At 32.3% G+C, this 23900-nt stretch overlaps 1 protein-coding gene across 4 annotated transcripts in view; it reads left to right on the top strand.

The window, feature by feature from the left end:
- PRPF18 (pre-mRNA processing factor 18) overlaps nucleotides 1-23900 on the top strand; it is a 55208-nt gene that overhangs the window by 5767 nt on the left and 25541 nt on the right. For 2 of the 4 annotated variants that reach the window (XM_074268582.1, XM_074268584.1), the window contains exons 2-4: nucleotides 10960-11037; nucleotides 11274-11300; nucleotides 16623-16727. In XM_074268582.1, coding sequence (XP_074124683.1) covers nucleotides 10960-11037; nucleotides 11274-11300; nucleotides 16623-16727 — 210 coding nt within the window. The remainder of the gene's footprint in view (nucleotides 1-10959; nucleotides 11038-11273; nucleotides 11301-16622; nucleotides 16728-23900) is intronic. The other 2 variants (XM_074268585.1, XM_074268583.1) reach the window with 1 other exon arrangement.

Below are 23900 nucleotides of genomic sequence, written 5' to 3'. Positions count from 1 at the left end.
TTCGTTCTTTATGCCTAAATCTTGGACCTATTTTGATCTTACCTTAGTATGTGGGTCCATGGCCTAGTTTCTGGCATACTAAATTCCAATTTTCCCAGCAGTTTTTGTCAAATAATGAATTCTTATCCCAAAAGTTGGGATCTTTGGATTTGTCAAACACTAGATTGCTATTTTTGTTCACTATCTTGCCCTGTGAACCTAACCTATTCCACTGATCAACTAGTCTATTTCTTAGCCAATACCAAATGGTTTTGGTGACTGTTGCTTTATAATATAGTTCTAGATCAGGTACAGCTAGACCACCTTCATTTAATTTTTTTTTTTCATTACTTCCCTTGAAATTGTCGACCTTTTGTTGTTCCATATGAATTCTGTTGTTATTTTTTCTAGGTCATTAAAATAGTTTCTTGGGAGTCTGATTGGTATAGCACTAAATAAATAGATTAGTTTAGGGAGTATTGTCATCTTAATTATATTTGCTCGGCCTATCCAAGAGCACTGAATGTCTTTCCAGTTATTTAAATCTGACTTTATTTTTGTGGCAAGTGTTTTGTAATTTTGCTCATATAGTTCCTGACTTTCCTTTGGTAGATATATTCCCAAATATTTTATACTATCGACCGTTATTTTGACTGGAATTTCTCTTTGTATCTCTTGCTGTTGGAATATGTTGGTAATGTATAACAATGCTGAGGATTTATGTGGATTTATTTTGTATCCTGCAACTTTGCTAAAGTTCTGAATTATTTCTAATAGCTTTTTAGCAGAGTCTTTGGGGTTGTCTAAGTATACCATCATGTCATCTGCAAACATTTCCTCATTTCCTACTCTAATTCCTTGAATCTCTTTCTCTGCTCTTATTGCCAAGTCTAGCATTTCTAGTACTATATTGAATAATAATGATGATAGTGGGCAACCTTGTTTCACTCCTGATCTTACAGGGAAAAGTTCCAGTTTATCGTCATTACATATGATGTTTACTGATGGTTTTAAATATATGCTCGTTATTATTTTAAGGAATAGTCCATTTATTCCCATACTCTCAAGTGTTTTTAGTAGGAACGGATGTTGGATTTTATCAAATGCTTTTTCTGTATCTATTGAGATGATCATATGGTTTTTATTAATTTGATTATTAATATGGTCAATTATACTAATAGTTTTCCTAATATTAAACCAGCCCTGCATTCCTGGTATAAATCTTACTTGATCATAATGTATTATCCTGGGGATGATTTTCTAAAGTTTTTTTGTTAATATCTTATTTACAATTTTAGCATCAATATTCATTAAGGAAATTGGTCTATAGTTTTCTTTCTCAGTTTTCAATCTACCTGGTTTAGGTATCAGTACCATGTCTGTGTCATAGAAGGAGTTTGGCAGGACTCCTTCATCCCCTATTTTTTCAAATAGTTTATATAACATTGGGGCTAGTAGTTCTTTAAATGTTTGGTAGAATTCACATGTAAATCTATCTGGTCCTGGGGATTTTTTCTTAGGGAGTTGGTTAATAGCGTTTTCTATTTCTTTTTCTGAGATGGGACTATTTAGACTACTTACTTCTTCCTCTGTTAATCTGGGCAAGCTATATTTTTGAAGGTATTCTTCCATTTCATTTAAGTTACCGAATTTATTGGCATAAAGTTGAGCAAAGTAGCTCCTAACTATTGTTCTAATTTCCTCTTCATTAGTGGTGAGTTCTCCTTTTTCATTTTCAAGACTAACAATTTGCTTTTTCTCTTTCCTTTTTTAAATCAGGTTTACTAAGGGTTTGTCTATTTTGTTGGTTTTTTCATAGAATCAACTCTTAGTTTTATTAACTTTTTTTTTTACTTTCAATTTTATTAATCTTGAATTTCAAGTTTCGTGTTTGTCTAGGGGTTTTTAATTTGTTCCTTTTCTAGCAATTTTAGTTGTAAGCCCAATTCGTTGACCCTCTCTCTATTTTATGCAAGTAGGCCTCTAGAGATATAAAACTTCCCCTTATTACTGCTTTGGCTGTATCCCACACATTTTGGTATGATGTCTCATTATTGTCATTTTCTTGGGTGAAGTTATTAATTATGTCTATGATTTGCTGTTTTACCCAATCATTCTTTAGTATAAGATTATTTAGTTTCCAATTATTTTTTGGTCTATTTCCCCCTGGCTTTTTATTAAATGTAATTTTAATTGCATTGTGGTCTGAAAAGGATGCATTTACTATTTCTGCCTTACTGCATTTGATTTTGAGGTTTTTATGCCCTAGTACATGATCAGTTTTTGTATAGGTTCCATGAACTGCTGAGAAGAAATTATACTCCTTTCTGTCTCCATTTAGCTTTCGCCAAAGATCTATCATATCAAACTTTTCTAGTATTCTATTTACCTCTTTGACTTCTTTCTTATTTATTTTGTGGTTTGATTTATCTAATTCTGAGAGTGCAAGGTTGAGATCTCCCACTATTATAGTTTTGCTGTCTATTTCTTCTTGCAGCTCTCTTAATTTCTCTTTTAAGAATTTAGATGCTGCACCACTTGGTGCATATATGTTTAATATTGATACTGCTTCATTATTGATGCTACCCTTTAGCAGGATATAATGCCCTTCCTTATCTCTTTTAATTAAATCAATTTTTGCTTTTGCTTGATCAGAGATGAGGATGGCTACCCCTGCTTTTTTGGCTTTACCTGAAGCATAGTAGATTCTGCTCCCCCCTTTTACTTTTAGTTTGAATGTATCACCCTGTTTCAGGTGTGTTTCCTGTAAACAACATATAGTAGGATTCTGACTTTTAATCCAGTCTACTAACTGCTTCCTCTTTATGAGGAAGTTTACCCCATTCACATTTATGGTTAGAATGACTAATTCTATATTGCTTGCCATCCTGTTAACCCCTGCTTATGCTTTTCTCCTTTCCTTCCCTCTTACCCCCCTACCTAGTATTAAACTTGAGAACACCACTTGCTTTTCACAGCCCTACCTTAAAGTTCCTCCCCTTATTTTACCCCTTTTCCTCACAATTTCTGTATTCCTTTCCCCTTAGCTTACTCTTTCCCTCTCACTTTTCAATGAAGTGGAAGAAGTTTTACCATAAATTGAATATGTCTATTGATACACACTATGTTCATCTCCCTCTTTTCTTTCTCTCAGATATAATAGGTTACCTTTGCCTCTTTATGAGATGTAGTACCACCACTTTACCCTTTTTTATGATATAATTTCCTTTCCACCTCTAATTTCTAGGACAAATTATACATGTGTTCTTTATTATATATATCTTTACGGTAGAAATATAGTTCTCAAGATTTCTTTTTACCTTTTTAGAAATCTCTTTAGTTCCGTATTTGAAGATCAAGCATTTTGTGTAGATCTGGTTTTTTCATCAAGAATAGATGCAATTCATTTATTTTGTTAAGTGTCCATCTTCTTCCCTGGAAAACGATGCTCATTTTTGCTGGGTAAGTTATTCTTGGCTGCATACCAAGTTCCTTATCCTTTTGGAATATCATGTTCCAGGCCCTTCGTTCTTTTAATGTGGACGCTGCTAGATCCTGAGTTATCCTTATTGTGGCTCCTCCATATCTGAATTGCTTTTTTCTAGCAGCTTCCAATATTTTTTCCTTCGTCTGATGGTTCTTGAACTTGGCCACTATATTTCTTGGGGTTTTATACAGTCAGTACATGGTCATCTCTAAATAACATCTGGAGGAGTTTAGGCCTCTTCCATTTGGACCCTTTCATTGGACATCTTCTATGACTATGATAATGTCCACTGATATCAATTAATAGATTAGCAAATAAAGTTGTCTTTGTTGTTTAACGCCAAAAATCATATTTGTTCTCATATGCATGGACAAAATATTAGAAAATGTATAAGATGACATTTTGTCCCACCAAATTGAATCCTTACTTTTTTTAATAGTTTACAAGCAATAAACTTAGTTGCATTATCTGTACTTTTCAGTGAGTTTTATGACTGTGGATATATCATTTGTTAAAATCTACTATATCCTTTCTCATATTTTTTAAAAATCAAGAATAAAAATGTTATCGTATTATCAAAGTTATCTTTCATTGAGGCAGCTCGGTAGCACAGGATAAAGAAAGGATAAAGAAAGGATAAAGCACTGGATCAGAAGTTGGATAGACCCGAGTTATGTTGGGCAAGTCATTTAATCTTTGTTTGTTTCAGTTTTCTCAATTGTAAAATGGGGATAATAATAGCAGCTACCTAGAAAGTTTATTGAGCATCAAATGATATATTTGTAAAGTACTTAGTATGGTATCTGGTATATACTAGGTGCTATGTGGATGTTTAATCCCTTTCTTCATATGTTTGTGGTTCAGTCTTAAAAAGATATTTAGAAATGGAAAAGTAGGTTGCTATCTATTTATTCTCTAAATTGCCTTTTTTAAGGGTGTGAAGAAATAACTTCATTTTTTTTTAATTTTTGTTTTTATAACTTTTTATTTTTCTAATCTAAATTACATGTAAATATAGTTTTTAACATTCATCTCTGAAAAACATTGTGTTTCAGTTTTTCTCCCTCTCTCACCTCACTTCATTCTCCTTGGTTATCAAGCAATCCAGTATAGTTTAAACATATGTATTAATAGCCCTTAAAGTAGTATTACCAACTGTGATTTTTCTAGTCATTTGGAATCTTTATTAGATTGATTCAGAGTTGATACCTCAAAGCCCTCAGAATTGTTTACCATACTCTATGGGTACTTGTTCTGGTCTAGCTCTTCATTTTCTTTCTTTCTTTCTTTCTTTTTTTAATTGTTTTAATAGTTTTTATTTACCAGATATATGCATGGGCAATTTTACAACATTGACAATTGCCAAACCTTTTGTTCTAATTTTCCCCTCCCAGATGGCAGGTTGACCAATACATGTTAATTATGTTAAAGCATAAGTTAAATACAATATATGTATACATGTCTATTAGGTTTTTACTAAGTGCTAATTAGATAATGAGATATTAGGTTTTTACTAAGTGCTAAGTCGGTACTTAACAATTTTCTAATTCCGGCCTTTCCTGGGAGTTTGACTTGTGAATTCCTGGGGAAGAGCTTGCATGCTTAGGAGGAGCAGGTTCATTGGTTGAAGTAATTCTTCCCAGAAGCCCTTGCATTATCCCATGCCCATTCTCTGGGAGGATAAAGAGGGCAGCTCTGGAGGAAAAAGTCAGTCTCTGCTCTAGACCAGACTGAGGCAGCTCTCTGCAGGAAGGAAATCACTTCTCTGGACGAGAGTTAACAGCAACTGTCTGGAAACAACGGTTCTCTACAGGAAGAAGAATCTGTCTGAGAGATTTGAGTTGACACAGCAGATCTCCTCCCAGAGAGCGATTGGCAGCTTCTGGAGACAACAGCACATTACACATGTCCAAACAGTCGTTTTGCTGTGGAAAAAGAATTGGACTTTGAAATAGTGTACAATTAGCCTGTGAAGGAAATCCAAAATGCAGGTGGACAAAAATAGAGGGATTGGGAATTCTATGACTATGAACCACTGTTCATATTCATCTCCCAGAGTTCTTTTGCTGAGTGTAGCTGCTTTTTTTCTTCTTCTTTTTTTTTCTAATGTTATTTTTACTTCTTTGTGTAACACATTGGAAACTAGAATGTTAGAATGAAAATGTGGTTATCATTGATAAGGAAAATAGTTTGTCCCAGAAATGTTGATACAATGACTTTTAAAAAATTGTCAATTAATTGAACTAGTTATAGCTTTTAATACTCTTTGGATGTTATAGCATAATTGGATCAAATGCCATCCTTTCTACAAAGTGATTTGTCTGCAACTTTTTGTTAGTCATATCTTACTCATTTTTCAAGCATTTAAAAACACTTGTTATGTAGCTGCCATTGCTAGGTGTTGGCTATAGATAAGTAGTCCCTGCTTTTAAGGTGCTTATAGGCTATTTGGAGAAACAACATATTCATAGAAAGCTAAATTTAAAAAAAAATAAAATGATTTCTGGGAAAGGCATTAGCAGTTGGGAGAATTGAGATGGTTTGAGGTGAGCTCTGAAAAAAGTGAGGGATTCTGAAGATAGAGGTGAGGAGGCATGGAAATGGAAGATGGAATTTCATATAGGAAACATCTAGTTTGCCTAGAATGTACGGTTGTGAATATAATTGAATGATATAAATGAATGATAAATGAAAAAGCATTTATTAAGTTTATATTCTTTGTAAACACTGTGCTAAGTACGTACTGAGGAAACTATAAAAGAGTCTGTCCTCAAGCAGCTGCACATTTTTTTTCTCCCATTCTAAGATAGTAGTGGTATATTTCAAATGTTCATTATGCTATATTTTTATTGTTAAAGCTTTTTATTTTAAAAACATATGCATAGATAATTTTCAACATTCACCCTTGCAAAATTTTGTGTTCCAAATTTTTTTTCTCTTCTTTCCTCCCACCCCCTCCCCTAAGTGGCAAGTAATCCAATATATGTTAAACATGTGCAATTCTTCTATACATATTTCCATAATTATCATGCTACACAATAAAAATCAGATAAAAAAAGAGAAAGAAAACAAAATGCAAGCAAACAATAACAAAAAATGAAAATATACTATGTTGTGATCCACATTCAATCCCCACAGTCTTATTTCTGGAATTAGACTGAATTACCTTATTGTTGAAAAAAGCCATGTCCATCAGAATTGATCATCATATAATCTTGCTGCTGATCATTTCTTAAAGAACAGTAATATTCCATAACATTTATATACCTCATAACTTATTAAGCCATTCCCCAACTGATGAGCATCTACTCAGTTTCTACTTCCTTCCTACTACCAAAAGGACTGCCACAAACATTTTTACACATAGTTTTCTTTCCCTTTTTTATGATCTCTTGAGGTTTCAGACCCAGTAGAGACACTCCTGGATCAAAGGGTATGTACAGTTTGATAGTCCTTTGGACATAGTTCCAAATTGTTCTCCAGAGTGGTTGAATCAGTTCACAATTCTTCCTATTATGTCTTAGTATGCTAGTTTTCCTACATCTTTTCCAACATTTATCATTATCTTTTCCTGTTGTCTTAGTCAATCTGAGAAGTATGTAATTATACCTCAAAGTTGTCTTAATTTGCATTTCTCTGATCAATAGTGACTCAAAGTATTTTTTCCATGTGACTAGAAATGGTTTTAATTTCTTCATTTGAAATTTGTTCATATTCTTTGACCCTTTATCAATTGGAGAATGACTTATATTCTTATAAACTTGAGTCAGTTCTCTATATATTCTAGAAATGAGGCCTTTATCAGAGTCCTTGGATGTAAATTTTCCCCAATTTTCTACTTCCCTTTTAATCTTGTCTGCATTGGTTTTGTTTTGTACAATTTTTTTTAATATAATCAAAATTATCTATTTTTCTTCTAACTCTTTTAAGATCCTTTTTGAATTCTTACAAGAAAGTCTTTTGAGTTGGACACAATTTCATATCCTTCTTTGAGGCTTTATCTGGAGCCTTTTTGCCTTTAGTTCTCAGGGTTTGGGGTCTGTTCTTCCCTGTCTCCATAATAGCTATTTATAGTCAATCTTTTTTGCTTTTTTTTTTTTTTTTTTTTTTTGCTCATTTTTAAAGGTAGAGGTTTGTTCTTTTTTTTTTTAATTTTATTTATAATTTTTTGACATTATATATGCATGAGTAATTTTTTTTTAAATAACATTATCCCTTGTATTCATTTTTCCAAATTATCCCCTCCCTCCCTCTACTCCCTCCCCTTGATGACAGGCAATCCCATATATTTTACATGTGTTACAATATAACCTAGATACAATATATGTGTGTAGATACCATTTTCTTGTTGCACATTAAGTATTAGATTCCAAAGGTATAAGTACCCTGGGTAGACAGTAGTTCTAACAGTTTACATTTACTTCCCAGTGTTCCTTCTCTGGGTGTAGTTGTTTCTGTCCATCATTGATCAAATGGAAGTGAGTTGGATTTTCTTTATGTTGAAGATATCCACTTCCATCAGAATATATCTTCATACAGTGTTGTTGTTGAAGTGTATAGTGATCTTCTGGTTCTGCTCATTTCACTCAGCATCAGTTGATGTAAGTCTCTCCAAACCTTTCTGAATTCATCCTGCTGGTCATTTCTTATAGAGAAATAATATTCCATAACCTTCATATACCATAATTTACCCAACCATTCTCCAATTGATGGGCATCTATTCATCTTCTAGTTTCTAGCCACTACGTATTTCTTAATTGAATTGCTATATTTAACAATTATATGTCTTGAAGTTTTATAGCATTGGGTAGGGGGCAATCTGTTCAGTTTTTTTCAGTTAATACTTGTTAAGATTTGCTTAAGGTTCACTTAAGACTGAAACTTGTCATTTTAGATGATAAGACTCAGTAGCTTAAAAGACAAAGAAACATTGTCTTTGTATCTAGGTTTTTAATCCTGTCCTCTTAACTTTCTTTTAAACTTTGAGCTTGGGTTTTGTTCTTTTTTCCTACAATATATGAAGTTAGGTGCTTTGAAATAATGTATCAAGTTTTAGAGAAGCTAACATCTTCTGTCTGAAAAGCTGATGCTATATTTCTGGCACTTTGAGCAAATGCTTTAACTTGAATATAATACAAATGTTATCAAAAGATATTGAGATAATCCTTTAAGATCTGCTGTTTGTTTTTGGTTGCCAGACATGCAGTCTGAACAAAGCTGAATCTCACAAAGAGAACCACATGTGGAACCATAGATTTTCATTGACATTAATTAGAGCTGAAAAGTCTTTAGTTTTTTCATATTAGTATGCTGTAAACTTATTGGCTGACAAATTTAAAGAAGGGAAAAAATGAATCTTGCCTAGCATATTTGTCAAAGCCGATCCTGTAATGTACTCTCCCAATAGAGCATTTTATTACTAACCAGACTAGAGTTTTCTAAGACAAATTTTAGTATGGTTCAGTATTTAAGGTTGGCACAGATCAGTAGGACTTTCTAAGCAGTTTCATTAATGTACCTAAAGGCCACATGTATACTGGATGGTAAGATGGAATTATTTTCATTGGAATAGTTAGTCCTCAAGAATTAAATTATCCTGTATCACATAATGAATGATAATAATTGTTAAGAAATATGTTGATTAATTAGTATCACATTTCTTTTTATTTAATAGAATAATTATAAGCAGATAATTAAGAGAAATAATAAAAATCATCTTGAAGTATAATTTCGCATGCTATTGGACTACTTCTTTGTGCAGTAATGTAAAGAGCACTGGACTATGAGCCAACACCTGGTTGCTCTTCTGTTGGTATTGCTTTTTAATTGGCTGTGTAACTATGGACAGGTCACTTAACTGCTATACATTTCAATCATTTCATTGTAATATGGGAGAATTGGTACTAGCTATTATCTACTTCACAGTTTTGGTAGTGTTTTGGTTTTGGTTTTGGTGAAATATAAAGTGCTTTAAAAAAAATAGGAAATCCTATATAAACATGAGGCAGCATAGTATAAAACGTCTTTGGGATTCTATAGAACTAGCGTCTAGTCCTTCATTTCCTAGTAATTAGTTGCAAGCTTTATTTTTGAGCTTTAAATTCCTTATCTATAAAGTTAAGGAATTATAATAAATTATCTTTTTCTGCTTAGGGATTCTGTAATTTGTGATTTTTAACATTACCAATAAATACTGATAATATGACCACATTTGTAAAAGCCTTTTGTATTTGTAAAAATACTTTTCAACCTTACAACTCTTCCCATTTTGAAGATAAGGAAACTGAAGCGTGCCCCCATAGTTCTCCAACATTTTTATCATTTCAGACCCCTTTGGCACTTTTATGAAAATTATGGATCCTCTCAGAATTTTGCTTTTTAAAGGCATACAATAAAATAAATATGATTTCAAAGGAAATCATCATCAATGATATCTGCCTTAGGAGATCATCCAGTTTTAAGAGTAGTGACTCTCAGCTAAATATTAAGTGGATGATGTGCATCAGTGTTTGCTAATGTATAATTTAAACTTTGTATAAAAAAATTGAATAGATTCCCTTCAAAAATATTTTACAAATAGGCATCACCTACAGTGTCTGTTCTTTTTTGTCATCACCTGCCTAAGTTCTATATAAAAATCTTGAGGTGTAGTGAGGTGGTCAGTTGAATGAGTGGCTAGATTTGGAGCTACAAGACCTTGATAGGTTTGATCTCTGGCTCTGTTATATCATTTAGCATCTCTAGACCTCAGTTGGCTAATTTTTAAATTAGGGCAGTAGGAGTTAATGATCTCTAAAAGATAAAAAGAACTACAGATAGAAATAGGTACCATATATAGTTTCTGTAGAAAAAAAAGAAAAGAGTAAGTTTGTAAGCAGTATAAAAAGAATTGCTTTTTGTTCATCTCTTTTCAGCTATATCAGATTTGAGGAATATTTCATAACATCAAATTCTATTACAATATCATTCTAGCAATTTGTAGCAATAACAACAACCAAAATATCCCTAGACACAGTCTATATGCCATACCTATTTTAAGAAATCAGCGGGATTCCAAATGGAAAAAAAGAATTTGGACTGTCCCTTGGAGCTTATTGTAATAGGATTTTAACATGTACAATATACACGCCATATGTTATCTGTGGCTATGTGAGTTAGCAGGGAATAGTAATTTAAGTATCCTATTATGTTTGATGAATCATCAGTCATTTTTGCAAAAATTATCTTTAAAATAAAACAGCATAAAATTAATTCAAAGAAGATGAAATTTATGTATTTCATTCTTTTGCTTTTGTTTCCCAAAAACACTCTAAAATAGCATTGTATTTTCACACATCATTACTTTGAAAATTAATGAAAATTACTTGCTAGATACTGGTGGAATTGAAGCACTGGGGACAGTTTTTTTAGACTTCTCGGATCAATATTTATTGACAGTGGGACAGGAAATGTTGTCTAAGAGTTATATTAACCTGTTTACTTTTTTCTAATAGGAAAGCAAAAGATATTTCAAACGTAGTGAACTTGCAAAAAAAGAAGAGGAGGCGTACTTTGAAAGATGTGGCTACAAGGTATGAATTTTTCTTTTTCTTTTTTTTTTTTTTTTTTTGTCCAGACTTTTGGTTTCTTTATGAAGGGTCTCCCAATGAAGAATTTCTCTCTACTAGTACATATTAGAGCTATTATTCAACTTTTGTAATCTTAGAGTTAAGCATTGTATATTTTTGAATTTTAAAATGTGTTTGGATATTGTTAAAATGACAATAAATTGTTGTTCTCTGTTCAATTTGTCATTGTTATACATTAGCCTGTAAATGAGAAGCCAACTGGAGAGGTATGAGTTTTTGGTGTATGTTTTTTTTTTTTTTTTTTTTTTTTTTTAAAGCATTTTTAAATGCAGGAAGAACATGCATGATATTTGGCTTTGGAATTTGTGTTATGGTTTGGCTTTTTGTGAATAGCATGGAATGGCTTGAGATCAAAGCTTGAATTTTTTTTTTTTTTTTTTTTTTTTTTTTTTTTTTTAAAGATTTTGCCCTTTTTTTTCCTGTGGACATAAGTACTAGATCTGACATTAACATATGTTAATCCCTCAGCCACAACCGTTACCACTATTCCTCAAATTAATTAAAAGCAAAACATAATATATTATAAAAAAATTAAAAAGTGGATAGACATATCATTTGTTCTGTTTTATAGTATTAATAACTTTATGTGACCCTGAAGATCCAGTACATGAAAAATGGTGCCACATAGCATTTATTTGCCTTTGTTTAATAAGACAGCACATTTTAAGCACTAATCTTAAACTCTGACCTTTTGAAATAAATGAGTCATTGGGAAGGCGTTGTTTATATCTTTTAATTATATGAAAGAAGTTTTCTTTGAAGTTTTCTTGCTGATAGGATTAACTTTTATGGGGTTAGGAAGAGGCTATACAAAGCATAGCCTTGACAATTTTTTTTTAACTAAAGTTAAAGGATTTTTTGGAAGAATTTCAAGAAATCTCCTGCAGGGTTTTTATTTTAATTATTAAAGTATAGTTACTATTATGCATATAATACACAGAAAAAGACTTCTGAAAAGCAAGGTCTTATACCACCATTTTGAAGGATTTCATTATTTATGCACATAACTTTTATGTGCTTCAATTTTTTATGTTTGGTGAGAGGATTGATATTTAAATAGAAAGTAGTTATATTTCTGATAGCTTGAAATAGCAAACACTTTGCATTCTGATTTTTTCCCCCTTTTTCGGGGTATATGTGTTGATTTCCTTTGTTCTTAGTGGAAGATTAAGTAGCAAATGTTGACTTACTTTTTTATTACTACTCACAATTTCTTTGATTAGGCTGGATCCAAGAAACCATTAACTATGTTTAGTCCATTTTTCCAGATGCCCTCTCAAATCCCTGTGCTCCTTTTTAGCTTAATAAGGTAGAGAATAATATTTTTTAAATAATGGATGCTTTTTTAATTTTAGTGGTGCATATTTTATTTGCTTGTGAAGAGAGAGTACTGAGGCAAGATAATTGTAACTTTTAGCTCAGTTGATAGAATGTCTCAGATGTTTTCCCCCAGAGCTATTAACTGTCATTTTAGAATTTTAAAAATTAAGATTTCCTTTTAAAAATTAAGATTCAGTTTGTGAATACTTTTTTGGATCTGGAGACTATCTCTCTCTACTCCTAACTAGGAAACACAGGCCTGATTTTCTAAAAGCTTTTGGTTTTTCCCATAGTAGAAACATATTCCTTGCATAGTTGGGTTACTTCTCCTATAAATATTAAATAAAAATATTTCTTACTGATAGATAGAATTCTAGATTTAGAGCTGGAAAGATTTTCGTCTTCTATTTTGAAAGTTTACCCCTTACTTTACATGAGTAGACTGAGGCCTTCAGAGGGGGAATAACTTGTCTGAGCTCTAATAGTAATTAATAGGGCCAGGATTTAAACCCAAATTCTCTGATTCAAATTCAGGGCTCTCTACAAACCACTCTGCTAGTTTTATAGTATGTCACTTTATTAACTAACACAATCTGATCCATATCTTTACTTCACCTCAGATACAAATAGGAATGGTCAAGCTCATCTTCTCATCCTGATTCCCTGATCCAGACTCTGATCCTTGCCTCTTTTCATTCCCCCTTACTCTCTGCCTTATTCCTCATTCTCACCTTGACCTGTTTGTGTACCCCTTCCTTCTCTCCCAGCCCATTACCCCCATCCTCACCTTCCTTTGCTCACTTCCTAGTTTCTATCCTGTTGCTGATTTTGTTTTCTCCCCTGAATCCTCTCCTTTGTCTTGTTTGTTTATAAATATTCCCAAACCCAAATTTGGTTATTCCTACCATTTTCTATCTCTTCTCCCATTATATACTATTGAACAACACTTAAAGAAGTTGTACAGTTGTGCCCTAAGGGTCCACTACTGAGTTCTTATGTCAACTGGATCTTCACTTCTAAAAGGAAATCCTTTTTTTTTTGGTCTCCATTGCTTTCCTCAAAACAGTGGTTATTTCTACCCTTTGGTGATCACTTTTAGCAAAAGACCTCACTTCTTAATTTACAGAGTAAATGGAAGCCCTCTGTTATGATGAGCTCCCTCTTTTCTTAATATTGCATATCTCCAAATCCTTCCACATTATATTTCATTCTTGGCTCTTTTGTGCTAGTCTTTGACAGACATGCCTAGTTTTCTGCCAAATTAAGTTTTTTAGCTTGTGCTGTTGATTCCATTTACTTTTGTCTCTTCCAGGAGTTGGTCACATGAATTATGTCTGTTCTCTTTTTATTTGATCCTTATATACTTTCCCCTGTTCTTTTTTGTCTATAGACCTGCCTGGATCTCCTTTATCTTTATTTTAACAAAAAAACAAAAAAAACAACTTAACTTTGTTATTTGCTAAAGCCATAATCTTACCTCTTTTACCTTTCATGACCACATTTCTAGAAAGCTCTCTGGACTTATTGTCTCCATTTCCTTATCTCCCCTTTACCACTCAACTGAAATTGCTTTTTCCAGAATTACTTATAATCTTTTAATTGCTAAGTCTTGTGGCCTTTTCTTATTAAAATATTATTAATTCCTACTGACATTGTTCCCTCATTCTCCATCTTTCTGCCACATACATCATTTGCATGTAACAAATAAGTGTAGTCAGACAGAACAGATACATTGGCTATGTTTAATATGTACTTTTCTCTGAAGCTATGGTCTATCACTTCTGTGTTGAAAACCATTAACTTTTTCTTCATCATCCTTTCTGACCTTTTTTCAGCTTTTAATAATATCAGCTACTTCCTTGTAGATAGACTATTCTCCCTCATTTTTCATGTTTTTTTCCTGGCTTTATTACTTGATTACTGGTCTTACTGCTCATTTTCAGTCTCTTTTGTTGGCTCATAGTATAGATCTTCTGTTTCTTAATTGTGTGTATGTCTTAAAAGCTTCATTCTGATCTTTCTTCTTTCTTTACTTTCTCTTTTTGTCATCTCATCACCTTCCCTCTGGACTTGGTCATTATTCCTATGCAGGTAATCTCTCAAGTGTGTGTGTGTGTGTGTGTGTGTGTGTGTGTGTGTGTGTGTGTGTGTGTGTGTGTGTATAGACTCTCCTTTGAACAGCAGTTTCACATTGACAACTTCCTAGAAGAAACTTCTACCTCTATATCTCATTGGTGTTTCAGATCTAATCCTAAAATGGATATACATTTATCCCTTACATATGTAACTTTCTCCAGTGTGGATTTGATACATCAAGGGTTGGCATAAGACATTAAATGGGAATTTATTTTTGAGTTTTGTGGAAGATGCAGATGACATAGGAAGACCAACAGATAACATAGAGCCTATGACCAAATACTTAACCCAGATTACAAAAAATACTGTAAATACCCTATGAGAGAGAGGGGGGGGGGAAGAAAGAGAAAGGGGAGGAGAGGGAGAGGGAGAGAGGGAGGGGAGAGAGAGAGAGAGGGAGAGGGGGGAGAGAGAGGGGGGAGAGAAAAGGGGGGAGAGAGAGAGAGACAGACAGACAGGCAGACAGAGACATTTGTATGGTATAAAGAGAGGACCAAGAAATTTTATGCATATTTTCCAGATTGCTGGGGAGGAGGAAAGGAGCTCAAGATTGAGATTAAGGTTGAGGGTGGGAGGTTAGGAATAGGAGAGTGGGGGGAGGTATATGTTTAATAATTATCTTTCCTCTTTCCCCCGAGATATGGAAGGAATAACTATATTCATTTCCCCAAAGCTTGCTCTTTGAACTTCAATTACATTTGTTCTTCCAATAATTTGAGTTTATGCTTTGAGATGTCCTTGAGTCTTTCTTCCTTTACTTTGTACATGTAATTAGTTATCTTGTCTTGTTGATTCTTTCTTGACAATATCTTTTGTACATAGCCACTATTTTAGTGCAATCATTCATTGCCATTTTACATGGATTATTGCAATAGTTTCCCAGTTTGTATCTCTACCTTCAGTCTTTTCTATCGTCAGTCCATTTTCCACACAGCTGTTAATTTTTTTTTTTCTTCCTGAGCCAATTAGGGTTAAGTGACTTGCTCAGGATCACACAGCTAAGAAGTATTAAGTGTCTGAGACCAAATTTGAACTCAGGTCCTCCTGACTTCAGGGCTGGTGCTCTATCCACTGTGCCATCTAGCCTCCCTAAAATAATTTTCAATCACAGACTAATTGGAAATCTTTATTGGCCCCCTATTTTCTCCAAAATAAAATGTTAACTCCATTTGGCTTGACCTAAACTTTTCTTCATTTGTGAGAAGAGTCTATATCCATTCTTTTAAGCATATTTTTCCAAAGCTATACTTTGGAAAAGAAATTCTAATCTGGAAGGAATTTTCCCTGAAAATTTAGAGGGAGAACATCTACTCTTGTGGCATGAATAAGTGTTTTTAATAACCATTGTTAGCATTCTTTAGAATTCATAACTGATGGAATTTTAGTTGAAACAGATCTACAACTTTTGGGCATTTCTCCATTTATGCCTTCTGTGGTCTCTGTGTTTTTGGTACAGTTAAAAATAAAAAAAAAAATTTTAGGTATTAAAAAAATGTTGGATTTTGTGACTTCCCTGGCTGTTGATTGTTTTATAGCTTTTGACTTTGCTTATTTGTTAGCATGTGGCCAGAATAAGGTAAAAATTTGTTAGAGGTGATGATGGTTTCTTTCTCTAATTGTTGAATTGCACATATATAGCAAGAGAAATAAGGCAGTTGATCACCTTGCAAGAGCAATTCCTTTATTCTTTAGAATATTTGACTAGAATCTTGCTGAATTTTATTATTTTTTTTAAAAAGTAACTTCTTCACAAAGTCCAAATTTTTAGCTTTTTTTTTTTTTATTTTTTAATTTGAGCGACTGTTATGTGTTACTCTTCTGTATCATGAATGCTTTCTATGTGTGTGTAGTCTTTGTAAAATCACTTAAGTTGATAAATTTGATATTTTTACAACGAAGCACTTGGAAGCATGCTCATTTCTTGATTCCTTTTTTTAGAAGAAAATTGGAAAAACACAAACCAACCCTATGTTTTCATTGCTATTTATATTCAATTTAATGAACAACTGAATTGATAAACTAATAATAAATATTCTATAGGATATTAGGTAATCTGAATTTCTTTTGCTTAGGTACAGCAAAAAGAAGAGGATCAGAAACCATTAACTTCATCTAATCCAGTATTAGAACTAGAACTGGCAGAGGAAAAATTACCCATGACTCTTTCAAGGCAAGAGGTAAGATTGAGTTTTAATTGATAATAAAATGTCCATATTTTTTAATATTTATGTTCTATGCATGTATTTATTTTCAGCTTTGTGTAGCAGGTCACAGGGATTTGATTTCATATAGATTTTCTGTCAAGTAGAAAAACACAACTAAGAAAAGCAGTGAGACACAAATCACTAGATTGATTTTCAAGGATTTTAAATTTTACAGCCACTCTGACAATTCGTGAAGGCTCACTAAGTCATTAAGTAGGCTAGATCTAAGTAAAGAAGATGGGAGGTATGATTATCAAAATCACAGATCTTTAAGTTTTTAAAATTAATAATGTAATTGGTTTTCCTTGACACCATTGTTTCACCATTCTTTCATATAAAAAATGAATAGTCATAATTTTAGTCTCATTCTAAATTGATTATAACTTTCCACTTTGTGTGTAGATTCTTGAAGAGTCCAAACACAGAATTATATTCAAATAATAACATTTTTACAACACACACACACATATACATGCACACACACGCATGCACATCTGTATTGGTCTTTTTTCTCACACTTATTAGAACTGAGTTTCAGCTGCCTCCTTCACAATATTATCCCCTACACTCTGACCTTAGTACTGTTACTTTATTAAATCTATGGAATCTTTTATTGTTGTTGTTTATTGTTGAATAGTTTCATTTCTTTTTATTTGATGAACCATCATATTTATAGAAATTTAATCATTTTATTTTTATGTGTTTTTTAGAAAATTGAAATGTCAGTTTGGCATACAAATCAAGTTACTCTAAAGTTCTCTCCCCATGTAGATATATCATTAAGGTCTAATCATTGTTACATTTAATATTTGGAAATCCACAAATCAGGCTGTCCTAGATATTAGAAAGAATGTAAAGTGAGCTAAAGAACTAAACTTAGAAAATGCAACTCAAGGATTTGGTATAGGGTGACCTGAGAGTGGCTACTAACTGAAGCTGGGAGCACCAGTGAGTTTGGGGTTTTGGTGTGATGTATTACATTATAATATATAACATTTATGTTCTAATTAACCAAAGAAATTCTGAATAAGTTATCAGGGATTCATCTACTATAATTAGTATTCTGTACTAGTACATCCTTGTCTAACTTTGCTATTTTTTGTTGTATGAAAATAAAATACTTGCAACATACTAGGACTGAAAAGAATCTGGAGAATTATAGTTATATTTTTATTTTAAATTAAACTTCATTTTTTTAGTTATCAAGCCTTTATCTTTCTTCCTTCAGTTGAAAGAAAAAGAAAACCCTCATAACAGATGTACATAGTCAAATAAAACATTCTGATATTGGCCATGTCAAAAAATTTTTTTTAAACATTTAGGCCCTCACTTCTCTATTATGGAATTGATAGCTTGTTTCATTATGAGTCCATAGGAATGGTGGCTGATCATTGTGTTGATGTTTTATGTCTTTCAGAATTGTTTGTCTTTTTATAATACTGTTGTTTTTTTTTTTAATAAATTGTTCTCTTGGTTCTGATAATGATCTGAAGTTTTTCTGAAAATATCTTTCATCATTTCTTATAATAAAATCATTTGATTACATTCATAGTTTGCTTAGTGATTGCCCAATTGATAGGCAATTCTTTAATTTCTAGCTTATTGCCATGGTTATGAGTATTTTTATACATTTTGTTTTTCCTTTTTATTGAGTATCTGTGGGATAGTGGTATTAATGGGTCAAAAGATATGCATAGTTTATTTTGGGGAAATACTTCTAAATTGCTTTACAGAAGGAGTAAAGTAATTCACAGCTTCACTGATAGTGCATCAGTGTTGTAGAAAATTAGTGTTAGTAAAAATAGTGTTAATTTTTCTCCTCCTCCCTTCAATCTGCATCAGTTTGTACTACCCAGGCTTCTTTGTTACTGCCTTTTCTCCATTTGTTATAGCACAATTATTCCATCTATTACAATCATATAGCACAATTTACTTAACTATTTCCCAGTGGTCTAACAGATATGCTAAGGTTCCTCCTTAAATTCTAATTCTTTTTTTTTTTTTTTTTTCTTTCTTTTGATTTCCCCTTTAATATACGAAAGTTTGATTTCCCCTTTAATATACGAAAGTTTGTTATTTCCTATCTGGTATTATCCTCCTATCTCCTTCACCCCATCCTTTCTTGTTTCTTTGTTGAATTTAATGTATTTTTACTCAACACTGTGTGTGTGTGTGTGTGTGTGTGTGTGTGTGTGTGTGTGAATTTTTGTTTGAGAGTATGTGATCCATTCAACTCTCTTTTCTTCATTCCATTTAAGAGTAAAGTTCATCAAATAGCTAACCCCTTCGCTAACTCCTCCATGTTTTATGTTCTTCCCATACTATTCTGAGGAGAATCAAGTTCCACCCTTTCCTCTTTTGTATCCTAATATATTCTGTTTACTCTCTCTCTTTTAAAAATCCTCAAAACAAAACCAATCAATCCTCAGGATCTTTGATTCTTTGACATATACACACACACACACACACACACACACACACACATATATATATATATATATATATATATATATATATATATATATATATATATATATATATATATATATATATATATATATATAATTATTAATTCTCTCAATGTCTTTTGAAGATATTAAGGTTCTAAAGAGACACTTGTAATTTTTTGTCCATTAGTACTATATCACCATGTAACCATTTCCAGTTGCTCAAGTAAATTTACCTTTTTGTATTTCTCTGGGCTCTTGTGTTTTTATTTCATAGTTCCTTTTATCAGAAATTCTTTTTTTTTTAAATTAAATTTTTATTTTATTTTATAATTTAACTTTTTTTTTTGACAGTACATATGCATGGGTAATTTTTTATAACATTATCCCTTGCACTTACTTCTGTTCAGATTTTTTCCCTCTTCCTCCCCCAACCCCCTCCCCAAGATGGCAGGCAGTCTTATACATGTTAAATATATTACAATATATTCTAGATACAATATATGTGTGTAGAACCGAATTTCTTGTTGCACAGGAAGAATTGGATTCAGAAGGTAAAAATAACAGTTTACACTCATTTCCCAGTGTTCCTTTTCTGGATGTAGCTGATTCTGTCCATTAATCAATTGGAATTGGATTAGCTCTTCTCTATGTTGAAGATATCCACTTCCATCAGAATACATCCTCATACAGTATCATTGTTGAAGTGTATAATGATCTTCTGGTTCTGCTCGTTTCACTTAGCATCAGTTGATGTAAGTCTCTCCAAGCCTCTCTGTATTCCTCCTGTTGGTAATTTCTTACAGAACAATAATATTCCATAACATTCATATACCATAATTTACCCAACCATTCTCCAATTGATGGACATCCATTCATCTTCCAGCTTCTAGCCACTATGAAAAGGGCTGCCACAAACATTTTGGCACATACAGGTCCCTTTCCCTTCTTTAGTATTTCCTTATGATATAAGCCCAGTAGTAGTATGGCTGGGTCAAAGGGTATGCACATTTTGATAACTTTTTGGGCATAATTCCAGATTGCTCTCCAAAATGGTTGGATTCTTTCACAACTCCACCAACAATGCATCAGTATCCCAGTTTTCCCATAGCCCCCCTCCAACATTCATCGTTATTTGTTCCTGTCATCTTAGCCAATCTGACAGGTGTGTAATGATATCTCAGAGTTGTCTTAATTTGCATTTCTCTGATCAATAGTGATTTGGAACACTCTTTCATATGAGTGGAAATAGTTTTAATTTCATCATCTGAAAATTGTCTGTTCATATCCTTTGACCATTTATCAATTGGAGAATGGCTTGATTCCTTATAAATTAAAGTCAATTCTCTGTATATTTTGGAGATGAGGCCTTTATCAGAACCTCTAACTGTAAAAATGTTTTCCCAATTTGTTACTTCCCTTCTAATCTTGTTTGCATTAGTTTTGTTTGTGCAGAAACTTTTTAATTTGGTGTAATCAAAATTTTCTATTTTGTGATCAATAATGGTCTCTAGTTCTCCCTTGGACACAAACTCCTTCCTCCTCCACAAGTCTGAGAGGTAAACCATCCCCTGTTCCTCCAATTTATTTATGATTTCGTTCTTTATGCCTAAATCTTGGACCCATTTTGATCTAATCTTAGTATGTGGTGTTAAATGTGGGTCTATGGCTAGTTTCTGGCATACTAAATTCCAATTTTCCCAGCAGTTTTTGTCAAATAATGAATTCTTATCCCAAAAGTTGGGATCTTTGGGTTTGTCAAACACTAGATTGCTATTTTTGTTCACTATCTTGCCCTGTGAACCTAACCTATGTCACTGATCAACTAGTCTATTTCTTAGCCAATACCAAATGTTTTTGGTGACTGTTGCTTTATAATACAGTTCTAGATCAGGTACAGCTAGACAACCTTCACTTAATTTTTTTTTCGTTACTTCCCTTGAAATTCCTGTTAGCTTAGCCAATCTGATAAGTGTGAAGTGGTACTTCAGAATTGTTTTAATTTACATTTCTCTAATCAGTAGTGACTTAGAGCTTTTTTATATGACTATAGATTGCTATAATTTTTTCATCCAAAATTTTTTTGCTCATATCCTTGACCATTTATCAATTGGTGAATGGCATGTAGTCTTATAAATTTGATTCAATTCTTAATATATTTTAGAAATGATTTCTTTATCAGAAATACTGGTTGTAAAAATTGTTTCCCATCTTTCTGCTTCTCTTCTAATCTTGATTGCATTGGTTTTGTTTGTGTAAAAACTTTTCAGTTTATGTAATTAAAATTATCTGTTTTGGATTTCACAATATTCTCTATTTCTTTTTTGGCCATAAAGGCCTCCCTTCTCCAAAAATTTGATAGTAAACTAGTCCTTGCTCTTCTAATTTGCTTATAGTAATTACTCTTTACACCTAAATCACATGCTCATTTTGACTTTATTTTGGTTATGGGGTGTGAGATGTAGGTCTATGTCAAGTTTCTGACATTATTTTCCAGTGTTCTAGCAGTTTTTGTCAGATTGTGAGTTCTTATCCCAGAAACTGGAGGCTTTTGAGTTTATCAAACACTAGATTACTAAAACTGACAATTGTGTCTTGTGAACATAACCTATTCTACTGATCCATCACTTTATTTCTTTGCCAGTACCAGATGGTTTTGATGACTGCTACTTTATAGTGGAGTCTAGGTCTGGTACTGCCAGGCCACTACCCTTTGTATTTTTTTTTCCATTGATTTCCTTGATATTCTTGATCTTTTGTTCTTCCAGCTGAATTTTTTTTTAAATAGTTCTCTAAAGTAATGTTTTGACAGTTTGGTTGATATGGCATTGACTAAGTAGAATAAGTTAGATAGAATTGTCATGAGCCATTGATATTTTTCCCAATTGTTTAGATCTGATTGTGTGAAATGTGCTTTGTAGTTGTGTTCATAGAGTTCCTGGGTTTGTGTTGGCAGATAGTCACTCACATATATATTTTTTTAGTCTGCAGTTATCGTAAATGGAATTTCTCTTTCTGTCTCTTGCTGCTGGGCTTTATTGGTAACATAGAAACAGATGATTTGTATAGGTTTATTTTCTATCCTGCAGCTTTGCTAAAGTTAATTATAATTGTTTCAAGTAGTTCATATCATTTGCAAAGAGTGATAGTTTTATTTCCTCCTTACTCCAATTTCTCCTATTTATTTTTTTAATTGCTAGAACCATATATCTAGTAAAATATTGAATAATAATGGTGATAATGGACATCCTTGTTTCACCCCTGATGTTATTGGGAATACCTCTACCTTCTCCCTATTATGTATAATGCTTGCTGACAATTTTTAGATAGATGTTTTTTTTTTTTTTTTTTAAATTTTTAGGAAAACTCCCATTTAGCTTTATGCTCTCTAGTGTTTTTAATAGGAATGGATGTTGTGTTATCTATTGAAATTATCATATAATTACTGTTAATTTTGTTATAGATATTGTCAATTATGCCAATAGTTTTGCTGATGTAGAACCAGCCCTGCATTCCTGATATGAATCCCAGTTGGTCATAGTGTGTTATCTTGCTGATAATGTTGTAATCTCTCTGCTAATACTTTATTTTAAAATTTTGCATCAATAGCTATTAGGGAAATTGGTTTGTAATTTTCTTTCTGTGTTTTGGCTCTTCCTGGTTTAGAAATCAGCATCATATTTATGTCATAAAAGGAATTTGCCAAAACTCCTTCTTTGCCTATTTTTCCAAATAGTTTATGTAGTATTGGAATTAATTATTCTTTAAATGTTTGGTAGAATTCACTTGTAAATCCATTTGGCTGTGGAGATGTTTTCTTATGCAATTAGTTCATTGATGGCTAGTTCAATTTTTTTTTTCCCTAAAATGGGGTTATTTAAGTATTTTATTTCCTTTTCTGTTAATCTGGCAATTGATAGTTCTGTAAATCTTCCTATACTTCAATTGTTGTTCAATAGGTGGTCAGATTTGTTGGCATACAATTGGGCAAAATAGTTCCTAATTATTGCTTTAATTTCTTCTTCATTGGTGGTAAGTTCACCATTTTCATTTTTGATACTGACAATTTTATTTTTTCTAATCAGATTAACTAAAAGTTTATGTTGTTTTTTTTTTCATAAAGTCAACTCTTATTCTATAATTTTCTTTTAATTTTATTAATCTTTTGTTTTTTCAGAATTTCTAATTTGGTTTTTAATTTGCTCTTTTTCTAGCTTTTTAACTTGCATTTCCAGTTCATTGATCTCTTTTTTCTGTATTTTATTCATATAAGTATTCAGAGATAGAAAATTTCTCCTCAGAACTGCTTTGACAGTATCCAATAAGTTTTGGTATGTTGTCTCATTATTTCCATTCTCTTGGATGAAACTATTAATTGTTTCTGTGATTTGTTGTTTGACCCCACTCATTCTTTAGGATTAGATTATTTAGTTTTTATTCTTTCTCTAGCCCTTTATTGAATGTAATTTTTATTGCATTGTGATCTGAAACTGATGCATTTACTATTTTTGCTTTTTGATTGTGAAGTTTTTATGCCCTAATATGTGGTCAGTTTTTGTTTAGGTGCAAATACCATTGAGAAAAAGCTGTATTCCTTTCTATCCCCATTCAGTTTTCTCCAGATGTCTATCATATCTAAGTTTTCTAAGATTCCAATAACCTCCCTAGTAGTTTTCTTTCCTTATCTCTTTTAATTAGA

Source organism: Sminthopsis crassicaudata, chromosome 5 (assembly GCF_048593235.1).
Source record: "Sminthopsis crassicaudata isolate SCR6 chromosome 5, ASM4859323v1, whole genome shotgun sequence".
Lineage (NCBI taxonomy): Eukaryota > Metazoa > Chordata > Mammalia > Dasyuromorphia > Dasyuridae > Sminthopsis > Sminthopsis crassicaudata.
This window is presented reverse-complemented; position numbering and strand designations above follow the sequence as displayed.